Source organism: Hipposideros armiger, unplaced genomic scaffold, assembly GCF_001890085.2.
Source record: "Hipposideros armiger isolate ML-2016 unplaced genomic scaffold, ASM189008v1 scaffold_332, whole genome shotgun sequence".
NCBI classification, from domain to species: Eukaryota; Metazoa; Chordata; class Mammalia; order Chiroptera; family Hipposideridae; genus Hipposideros; species Hipposideros armiger.
Genome location: NW_017731682.1, coordinates 585,174 through 596,001, shown reverse-complemented (window position 1 = coordinate 596,001; position 10,828 = coordinate 585,174). Strand labels below are relative to the sequence as shown.

At 55.5% G+C, this 10,828-nt stretch overlaps 1 protein-coding gene across 9 annotated transcripts in view; it reads left to right on the top strand.

Annotated features, from left to right (window-relative positions):
• Positions 1 to 10,828, top strand: part of TSPAN11 (tetraspanin 11) — a 79,869-nt gene that overhangs the window by 53,137 nt on the left and 15,904 nt on the right. For all 9 annotated transcript variants that reach the window (XM_019661023.1, XM_019661020.1, XM_019661021.1 and 6 more), the window contains 2 exons: positions 8,038 to 8,112; positions 8,950 to 9,054. In XM_019661023.1, the coding sequence (XP_019516568.1) occupies positions 8,038 to 8,112; positions 8,950 to 9,054 (180 nt within the window). The remainder of the gene's footprint in view (positions 1 to 8,037; positions 8,113 to 8,949; positions 9,055 to 10,828) is intronic.

Genomic DNA, 10,828 nt, shown 5'->3' with positions numbered 1-10,828 from the left:
GCTTCAGCTGCACTCTTTTCGTGCCTCTCTTGAATATCTTCTGCCTCCCCGCAGTCTGGTTTGCCCCTCCCCTGCCCTCTTCAAGCTTTTCCTCACTTGGTTGACGAGCTTTCCTCACCCCTGCCCTTGTCCTCTTCTCTGCTCCCAGCCCCTTGAGCCAGAACTGGCTATTAGCATCAGCTGTCAGTCATCGGCCAGAGCATGCCCTCGAGTCCGCCTGTAGAGTACCCCAGGTGGAATGGCTGAGTCTCAGCATTCGGCATAGCTGTGGCTGGATGGCTCGGGTAGTGAGCCCTGGCTGGGGCCAGAAGGGCGTTGAGGTCACCTTCATCCTTCCAACAGTGACATCTTGTTGCAGGAATGGCTCAAGGCTCCCAAATCCACATCCTCTCTTTTGCACAAACAGGCCAGACAGCTGCGCTTCTGAGCCCTGACTGCCTCCAGCCAGGGGTTAATTGCCAGAAAATAATGCTTCTTGAGGTCATTGCTGCTTAAACAGCTGGCTTCATCTTTTCCTGTTTGGCCTTGGTTGTTCTGAGCTCCCTAGCCCGCCCTTGCCTGCTGCTGTAATCCTCTCACTGCCAGGCGGGGGGCCACAGGCTGGGCTCTTCTGCCTGTGACTTGACCTTGGCAGCATCTCAGTTCTCGTCTCCTCTCCCTCACTGCTGCCATGCTGCCCTGAGACTGACGGTCGCACTGGTGCCTCACTCCTGTCCCCACCCGCCTGGATACCCAGGCTCAATTTTCTGACTGTGGCTTGGTTTCCATCTCTAACTGTGCAGAATGCTGGAGGAGACAGGAGGAAAGCTTCAACAAAGCTCCTTCTTTGTGGCAGAATCAGTTCAATGGAGAAATTCCAAGTCCAATTGTATAAATTGCTTAAAACTTACCTCAAGGGTGTTGCCAGCTGGTGCTGAGCTGCCCCGTCTCAGTGACTCTGCCCAGAAACCATACCTGGGGCTTAGCTTGCCCCGTGCAGTGTAAGTCCATGTGAAGACCCAATTTCTAATTAGTCACCATGATGTCACAATGAGAAACATCTCTGCAGATTTCCCGCAGAGCCTCTCATTAAGGAAAGTATTGGTTTGGTTCAGAGAGTACTATGCTGTTCCAGCTTCATTTGGGATCTATAGTTTTAGAAAATATCCAACTTTGCTTCTAGTTCAAACTGTTCCATTAAAGAATTAAAGGAAAAAAACTTTGGTAGATGGTATGGGGGAAGATGACTGTTTCGGTCCCATCCTGTGCTTACCAAACTGGTTCCATGTTTCGGGTCCAGTTTGGCATATTTTGAAATGGCATTGTTGTCACGGAGGGCTCTAGGGGCAGACGCCACGGGAGCTTTCTTTAGACTTCTCATTGCTGATTTCTGTCAGACCAAGACTCAGGTGGTCACTTCTGGGAGGACCGGGGCAGCCCTTTGTGCAGAGGCAGACCAGGCACAAAAGCCTGAGTGGGCTGGAGGTCAGGGAGGAGTGGGGCGGAGCAGGTTCAGTTCACACCCATACACGGGGCCGGTGGGGACAGAACGAGATACAGGCAGAGCAGCAAGGCAAAGGAGGATCAGCGTGTACGGAGTCCCGGGAGCCGGACCAGCGTGAGACCAGCGAGTCAGGTCGTGACTGAGAACAATGACAGCAGTGAGGCCACAGCCAGGAGCTTCTGGCTCGGGAAGGGCTTTGTGGGGCTTTGCCCAAGCTGAGGCATGATGGCTAACAGCTGCAGAACACAGACATGGTTGGAGCAGCAGACCCCAGGCAGGCGGCACGGAGCAAGCAGGGGCCTAGCGGCCGAGGCCTCGCCTGTGTTTGGGGTGCTGTGCGCACACAGGAAGTGTTGCCCAGCTTGTGCAGACAGTTCCTAGACTCTGAGATAAGAGGCTGGGCTGAGTAAAGCGAAGGGCAGTGAGGGCAGGCATGGCCCTTAGAGCCTGCGGCTGTGACCCAGGCTGGAGCAGTGGCGTGAAGGGAGCAGCACGGAGCCGGCAGAAGCCCCTGGGGGAGGAGGGCAGCCTGGCCAGGAGGGGCCCCCTGCAGCATGCCTGACCCGCCCTGCTGGCCCTGAGGAATGGGAACTGAGTGGGGGGCTGTTTCAGGGTTGAGAGTCTCTGGGTTTCCCCTTTGTCTCCCTGTCACCACCCTGTCATTCCTCTCCTGACACCCCATTTTTACCCGAGCCTGCTGAATCCACCGTAAGGAGCTAGCTGGGCGAGCTCACCCCCACCTATCAGCTGTTAGGAAGACAGCAGGTAAGCACACGAGGTCCTACAGCCAGAACCGCTGGGTCCAGTTTTGGTTTCAGCCATGTTCTTGCCAAGTGACCTCAGACAAGCTGCCTCACCTCTCCACGCACGTGTGCTCGTGGATCCAGTGAAGCTGACACTGTGCTCACATGGCAGTGTGATGAGCGATGCAGCGCTCATCTCCAACGGTGGCTGGGAGCCATCATGGGAAGTGCTCACAGAGGCACCTGGGAAGAGCTCGCACACGGCTTACTGTCCTGGAGCACCCACTGTGTGTGCCTGGGGCCACTAGGATGAATAAGGCACCGACTCTCCCGGAGATGAATTAATTATTATTGTTACCAGGGGTGCCCCAAAAATGTACACAAGTGGGCACTTTGGTCAGCATCGCTCAAGCAGTAGTTCGCCTTCATCAGAAGTGTCTGAATGCTGATAGTAACTACTCTGAGCACCTCTAGTAATTGCAGAAGTTAATCATGACTCGTAGTCATCTTTTGTAATTGGTATATAGTGAGTATTACAGTTTTAATAGTTTTCCTTTCTTGAAATGTGTACACATTTTCTGGCACCCTCTGTAGTTACATTTGTTCACACTGTAGAAAAACTGCATTTCTCTGCTTCTCCATCTCGGTTTTGAGACTCAAGGCCAGTGCACCTGAGTTGGGCTATCACCTCCTAAGCCACAGGCCAGGGAGATGCACTCTGGGCCTCTCTAGAGAATGGTGGGCTCTGTGGGTAGAGCAGGGGCCCTCCCCTGGCATGGTTATCCAGGAGAAGCAGGATGGCATGGGGCCCAGTAAATACTGACATTGAAATATGACTCCTTGAAATTACACACAAAATATCTTAGAACTTTTTACTGGCTTTTGTTTAATAATTCAAAATCAATACCAAACCAGACTTAAGGAAGGCAAAAGGCAGCTCCAAAACCTTCTTCATGCTTCCTAGTCCTCCTACTATACAGTCCTTATGGCAGCTCACACCTCACTGCCCAGCTCATGGGGCAAGCTGGAGGGATCTTGGGCTGCTTCGGAAAACACTGTCCCCAGGGAAAATACCCAGAGCTCTCGGGTTGTACCTGTACTGGTCACATTCCCTCCACTGATCTTTTCTTGAGTCAGGGCATGTAACTTCCTGCTGCAAAGGTGCCCTCTCAGGCAGGCACAGAGTAAAACCCCCCATATACCCCTGTGTTCAGTTCAAACTTCTCAGGAACTAGATAACCTTCCTTAAATCTTTTGCGTACCTCCCATTATGCATAGGGACACATATGCAAATCAGGTCCCAGCAGCAGCCTTAGACTCTGATCATTCTTTGCCATGGGGCTGTCCTGTGCACTGTAGGACATACCGGTATGCCAGATGCCAGATACCCACAAGATGCCAAGAGCTCTCCTTCTCCCAATTTTGACAACCAAAAAAGGTCTCCAGACATTGCCAGATGTCCCCTGGGGGCAAAATTGTCTAGGTTGAGAACCTCTGATATAAATTAGACTGAAGTAACAATTCTGTGCTACCCACAGTCAGAAAAAAGATTAGGCTCCTGCCCTGAAGCCTGGGCTGGCATACTCTGACCTGTCCCGGTGTGTCACAGGCTCTCTAAGATAGGCACCCAGCATTTTAAAGCGGGATGTCAGGCGGGCACGCAGCCAGACCCAGCAGTGCACTGGGCACTGAGGAGGAGGTGAAAGAACCTACGATGTGGCCTCTGGGCCCCAGAAGCTCAGTCATTCTGGGGGGCTGAGGGGGAACCCTTGAAGCGGTAGCCACCTCTATGGAGCAGTGGCTAAAGTTATGTCAGTCATCCAGCCAAGGCTTGCCGGAAACTGTTGCACAAGGAACAGCATGGCAGGCAGGTGAAGGACGCAGAGGCGGACCCGAGTCTAGTTAAGGAGGGAAGGGGCAAAGCAGAAAGTCCTTGTGTGGGGACATGGAGGCAGATGAAGCCCTGGAGGCATTGGGGCTGGGGCAGGGGCAGGTGATAACCACTGCGGGCCCAGGATGGCACGTGCAGGCCATGAGCGAGCTGGGACAGGCAGGCACCGAAAGTCCAGGCAGAACAGCGAGAGCAAAGGCTTGGAGGCGGAAGGCTTGGCCTCTGTGTAAGGAGCTGTGTCCAGGAACAGGAGGAATGCTTCGCAGACCTGCACAGCCAGCCTGTGCCCTAGGAATCCTGAGATGATTCTGGACCGAGGGAGTCAGGAAAGGCTTGGCCCAGCAAAGGGCAGAGTGGCACAGGTAAGGCATTTGTTGGAGCTCATGGCCTCAGATGGCCAAACCCCCACTAGCCCAGCCCTGTCGCACAGACTCCAGCCAGCCAGCTCCAGAGCAGGGCTGCCAGGCTCCTCTGCACAGGCTCCCAGGAAGCATGACCTGCCTCTCAGGGACTGTCACACAGGAGCCGTGATTCAGGGCCTCCCCCGCGCAGGTGAGTCACACACCTGCAGCCCTCCCGCCACCGAAGCTGCTGCCTGGAGCCAGCACCCATGCCCACCGAGCACCCAGCAGGTCCACTCCCTAGCACCCCACCCTCAGTCCCCCCAGTGCCCCAACCGGACCTGACTTTCCCCCGAGGGCATCTTTACAGCTGGGGCTTCTGGCAGGAAGGGCGCTTTTCCCCCTCCTGCCGGCTCTGTCAGGGCGGAGAGCATGCTTGACGCCTGGGAACCTTTCTGAGGGGCTGGCATGTACTAATTTAGCCTGCCATCAAATCACAGGTGTGGTGCTCGCTTCCCATCTTCCCGCCTCCCCAGCCAGGCTTCAGCAGCAGCTGTGGCAGCGACTTTCCAGAGAACAGCATGACACTGTCGTGTCCTCAGGGCCACCATCCGTGCCTGACTCACACCTGACAGCAGTGACAGAGAAGCCTCTCCTGCCCCCCTCCACCCCCCGTCAGAAGGAAGGTGGCAAGATGCTGCCCTCTCAGCTGGCAGGGGCCTTCGTGCTCCCATTCAGCTATGGGCACCTCATCATCTGGTGCTCCCACGCCACAGAGGGCACATGGTGTGTATCCAGGAAGCCTGAGAAGTGACTGGCAGCCATGGTCCTGCTGCGGAGTGACAGCTGGCTTCAGAGTACTGAGGCAGGGCGGGGCAGTGGGGATCAATTTAGAGCCAGCAGAAAAGACAGCCATGTCCGAGGGGAGCTGTGGGCCAGGCACGTCCCCAAGACCCTGAAATGCATACTCCTAGGTGGGTATCAGTGTAGCCACGCTCAGTCCAGGGGGCTGGGTAGCTCCTAGGAGGGTGAGGATCTGGACTGGGCAACTGTGTCTGCCACTCGCTGACAAGCTCAGCTCACCTCGTGCTGCCACCCATGAGCTCTGGGAGCAGAAAGCAGGTCAGAAGGCTCTGAAGCACAAGTCGCCTCTCGTTGAGTGCCCCTAGGAGTGGGCAGGGCAGGGTGCAGCCATGCATTGGCTCAGTCCCACAGGCAGGGCCATCATGTATGGCCCTAGAGGTTGCCTCCTGTACAAGGATCCAAGGAAGGCTGAAATCCAGCTTGCCCAACTCACTTGAGCCACATTTTTCTCATTGGAGCACATTTTTCTAATTCACACAAAGGTGCCAGTGGTCACCCATCCAGAGCTAGCAAGTGGTGGAGCCTGGACTCGACCCAAGTCGGCTGACATTCCACCACTGTCCTTCAGGGTTTCAGGCCCTATTTAGACACAGAGTGTCCTCAAGCAGTGAGGGCCCACCCACAGGCCTCTTGCCAGCCTCCTCAATAACATGAAGCACTTCCGAGGACCCAGGCACACACAGCCTTGCCGGGGACCCCATGCACTTCCCCCCTTCATTTAAACCCCTCCCCATAGCGGAAAAAGTCCATGAGGCCCAGGCAATGTGCCCTCGTGGAAACTGCCTCCCCTTCCCCACTTCTAGGCCTCGTCCCAGGTGCCCGGGAGCTTGAAATGCCCTGTGCAGACCACCTGAGCCTCCATCCAGAGCCTGCATAGCCTCCTGAGGCTGTTGCGCCCTCCACACTCCACCATACCCAGCCTCCTTCATGTCCTCACTAAGGGATGGTGGGGGCCTGGTCCTGGGGGAGGGATGGACAGAGAGGGATAGACACGCAGGCCGGAAGGCCTTTCCTGGTGCAGTGTAGAGCCTGGGACGGGAAGGGAGGGAGGCCGGGAACCTCCATCTGTACTTTTGCCATGGGGCCCCACAAGGGATGGAGGCAGGCCTGCCCCCATTTTTAAGAGGCTGACTGGCTTCCCTGCTTCCTCGCTTGTGGCCAGCTCTGATGCTGAGAGACAATGGGCTCAATAAAATTGCTGAGGGAGAGATGGGCAACTCACTCAACTTGAAAGGAAGCCTTGCTCTTGGGTCAAAGTTCTGTTTTCCTTGAAACGTCCTCTCCTCTACGTTGTTTAAGCCCTGCCTTTGCTGAGTCCCCTGCTGGTCTCTGGGAAACAGTCAGACAAAGCCTACAGGCCCATACACTGCTATTGTCTCTGAACTGGCCAGGCAGCCTTTGCCCTCCTGCTGGCCCCACCCTGTGAACCCGCTGCCAGTCTCCTCCCTGCTCACCTACCCTCCTGCCCACATTCTTGCCCTCTTAATGAGCCTTGGCATTTCAGAGCTCACCCATAGGCTGGGCCCTCCCTGTAATCCCATGACTGAGACCATGGGCTGCTGCCCTCATGTGGCCAGGCACATGGGCAGTGCCTAAAGGGAGGAGGAGGCTTCACCAGCCAGTGCTCAGGAGTAGGGGCTGTGTTTGCCCGAAGGGGGCCAATTTCAGGCAACAGTCCTCCCCTCTTCTTCTTCTCCTTCTTCATCCTCTCTCCTCCCCACTTCTTTCCCTCTTCCCTGCCTATAGCCTGCCTCAGATCCCTCACCCTGTCCTCTCTAAGCCACGTGGGCCGACATGCATTTCTGCCCTGTTGCCTCCTGCAAGAGCCCCCTGGGATCCAGCAACGTGCCGAGCCTCCCAGATTGTAAAACCAGGTGGGAGTGGGGATTGTAAAACCAGGGTGCAGACCTGTCATAGCCGAGAGCACAGCCAGGAGATAAGCCGGCAGCAGCAGTAAGGCTGTGAAGCCTGCAGAGCAGCCCTGAGCCTGGAGGAGGCCAGGCAGTGGAGAGGGAGCTTAGAACTCCGACAGTGCCCTTTCCAGGGTCTCTGCCATGCTTTCCCAGAGACCTGGTTGCTGCTGTCCAGCCAGCCTGCCCCTCCACTCTAGCCACACCTGTTCTCCACTCCCTGAGCTCACACACCCTATGCTCTATGCACCCTCCAGGCTTTGTACATGCTCTCCCCTCTGCCTGGCAGGCACTTCCCTCCTCCGCCTGGCAAATGCTACTCATCCTTAGAGATGCCATGCAGGTGTCACCTCCTCCTGGAAGCCTTCTCTGACTGCCCTCCCCCACCAGGGGCCTCCCATAGTTGCTAGGGCTTGCCCCATTGTAGCATTTATAACACATCATTATAATCACTTACTTATCTGTCCCCCTACCACCAATAACTTTGAGGGCAATAACTGTCTGACTTGTGATATCTGGCATATAGTAGGTGTTTAATAAATATTGGATAGGTAGATGGATTAACAAGCTGACGACAGACCCGTGAGTGAAGGGATGAGTGGGAAGTCCGTGCCAGCAGCCAGCAAAGGCAGGTACACCCAGAGCTACTGGGAGGAGGAGGAAGGTGGTACGGATGCTGGGGGTCCCTGACAGGTAGCCCCATGTCCCTCACTGCTTCAGGAAAACATTTATCGTAGAGGTCCTGAAGTGCCCTCTGCCTCCCCAGGCCCATCTGGTGGTGACTGCACTCTCTCCTTGCTCCTAGTATTTCTGCCTGTTGCTGGTGATCTTCCTCGTTGAGCTGGTGGCGGGGGTCCTGGCCCATGTGTACTACCAGAGGGTGAGTGGAAGTTCTTCCTTCTATGCTCCCCATCAGCATTGCCAGGAGGCACTGGCAGGGGGAGGGGTGCAGAGGGGTGGGGAAGCTGAGGCAGCGACATTCCGGGGCGTTCCTGTTTCCCAGGCCCCAGCATTCCTCGGCACGTGGGTCCTGCTTCCTGTCCCAGTTCCAATAATTCTCTCCTCCATCTGTTGATACTGATGCCTTCACATGGGAGCCGGAGGGTTGGGGGAGCTTCCATGAGAGGCGGGTGGTCCCTCTGCCCTGCGAATGAGAGGTGGAGCATGGATCTGGCTGTCAGACATCCAAGCGGAAATAAAGCTATAGGCCCAGGAAGGCTACATGCCGGACTATGAAGACAGCACCAGGCCGCGCCTGCCTGCACTGAACAGGATGAAGGGGCCATTCAGTGCCCCCGCCCCCACCAGGTGCCCTGTGAATAAGGGATTCAAGGTCATGACCAGGCTGATATTTGGCTGGGAGGGGCAGGCTGGTTGTTTCAAGCCAGTGTCCATAGGAATTACGGGTACCCCCAGGATAATGATTATAAATATTTTGAATATGTCATAATCAAAATGAAAATCAACAGATATTTAGAAGCACCCATCTGCCTAGGAGCTGTCTCCTTCCCGTCCCCCAGCTTTCGCTGCATCATCTCCGTGAACTTGGTCTCTGTGCAGCCCCCCACTGAGCATTCCATTAGACTGTTTGGGAAACGACCACATCACACCATTTGCAGTAACACAGAGCTCTAGAGTTAGCTCGTGTGGTTTGAAGCAAGCCTGGGGACCAGGATGAGGGGCTCTGCTAATGCCACCTTCCCTCTCCACCCTCCAGCTGAATGATGAACTGAAGCAGCACTTGACCCAGACTTTGTCTGAGAACTACGGGCAGCCCGGAGCCTCGGAGATCACCACCTCAGTAGACCATCTACAGCAGGATGTAAGTCCTCCCCATGGGCGTGAAAGCCACACAGACATGGGTTCAAATCCTGACTCTGCCCCTTTCTGTCTGTGTGGCCTTGGGCAAGTTACTTTCTTTCAATGTCAGCTGCTCATAGGCTTTGTGAGCATTAAGACGTGTACACATGTAGAAGCCCCACCCACCGTGAAAAGTGCTCACTTAATCCTGTTCTTCCCTTTCTCCTTCTCTGCACTCGACTTCACCATGGTTCCCCCAGCCATTTCCTCCAGACCCTACCCTGCTGCCTTCCCCTCTGGGTGCCCTGTAGACAGGAAGCCGGCCATCCCAGAAGAACTCCATCTCCTGGCTCCTTCCATTGTCAGAGCTGCCATCCTTTCCCGGGTCGGAGTGGGGTGTCTGACAGCTGAAGCCCCATAAGAGTGAACTGTAACAGGCAGACGTGTTTCAGTTAAGCTGCTGCAAGAAGCCCCCAGTTTTGCACCGTCAGGAAGAATGCTGGAAGGCAGCAAGGTGGTCTCTCCCTTCCAAGAAGAGACTCAGCAGATCTCTCCAGTGAGGCCCCCAGTCTTGCTGGGGTGGGGGGTGGGGAGCGCAAATGGACCTCAGACCTGTGCAGTCCCAAATAGCATCCACTAGTCGCATGTGGCTATTTAAACTTAACATAAAATTCAGTTCCTTGGTCACACTAGCCTCATTTCAAGTTCTGCATAGCCATGCATGGGCAGTGGCCACCCAATTGAACAGCACAGATAGAGGGCATTTCCATCATCACAGAAAGTTCTACTGGACAGCTTGACTCCGGGATCCTGATGGTTCTGTGGCTGAAAATTTGAGGCAGTGCCACCTACCCCTTCTCCCTGCCACACCACCTCACCCCTATCCTGGTCTCTGCTCCATCCTGTACCTACAGCCGTGGGCTGAGGCCTTGGTCTCTTGGTGGGAATACCAGGCAAGGAGAGGAAGTACAGGGTAGTGGGCTCTGAACTCTAGGGGCACCTTCCCCACCCCCCCGAGACAGGCTCAGCTCCACATGTAGGGGTGTCTTGTCCTCTGAAATAGTGGCCAGAGTCACCCGTGTACTCGTACGCACAGGTGCACCCATGCCCGTATGCTTAGGCAACACACACCCTGCTAGTCAGCCTGTCCGAAACTCAGTCCACACTTGGTGGGCCTCCCACATCAGTAACTGTGCCCAAATCCCTGCCCTCAGGGCAACAGGGGACATGCAGTCAGGGCTAGGCTGGGGGGACCCTCAGAGTGGAGAGCAGGGGTCGGGGAGGCCTACCGGAGGGACCAAGAAGGAGGGTGTGGCTGCTCAGGTGGAGAGGATGGGAGGGCAGGCCAGGAACAGGGAACGGCATGAGGTAAGGCACCACAGGAAGCAGACACTGCACCACTGCTGGAAGTCTCCGTGGGCACTGCAGCACCTGGCATGGGCCCTTTCACTTGCCTGGAACAGTCAGACCCAAGGGACATGACCAACCATGGGCCTGAAGCTTAGGCATGAGGAAACTGAGCCCCAAGAAGGCAGGGGCTTCAAGCCAACACCAGCACCCGGGCCCCGGCCTCACCTCGCATATGTGAATGACACCCGTGTGCCTGTATTCATACAGCTATGACAAAATAGATAGTAGGTGTCTCTTACTAACAGCTGACTCCGGGCAGGACTCTCTCCAAGTACTTTTCGTGAACCGCCTTTCAGTTCTCACAGAACCCAGTCTGGACACACTCCGTTATCTCCATTTTACAGGTGACAAAACTAAAGCCCAAAAAGGTTAAATTACCCATCCAA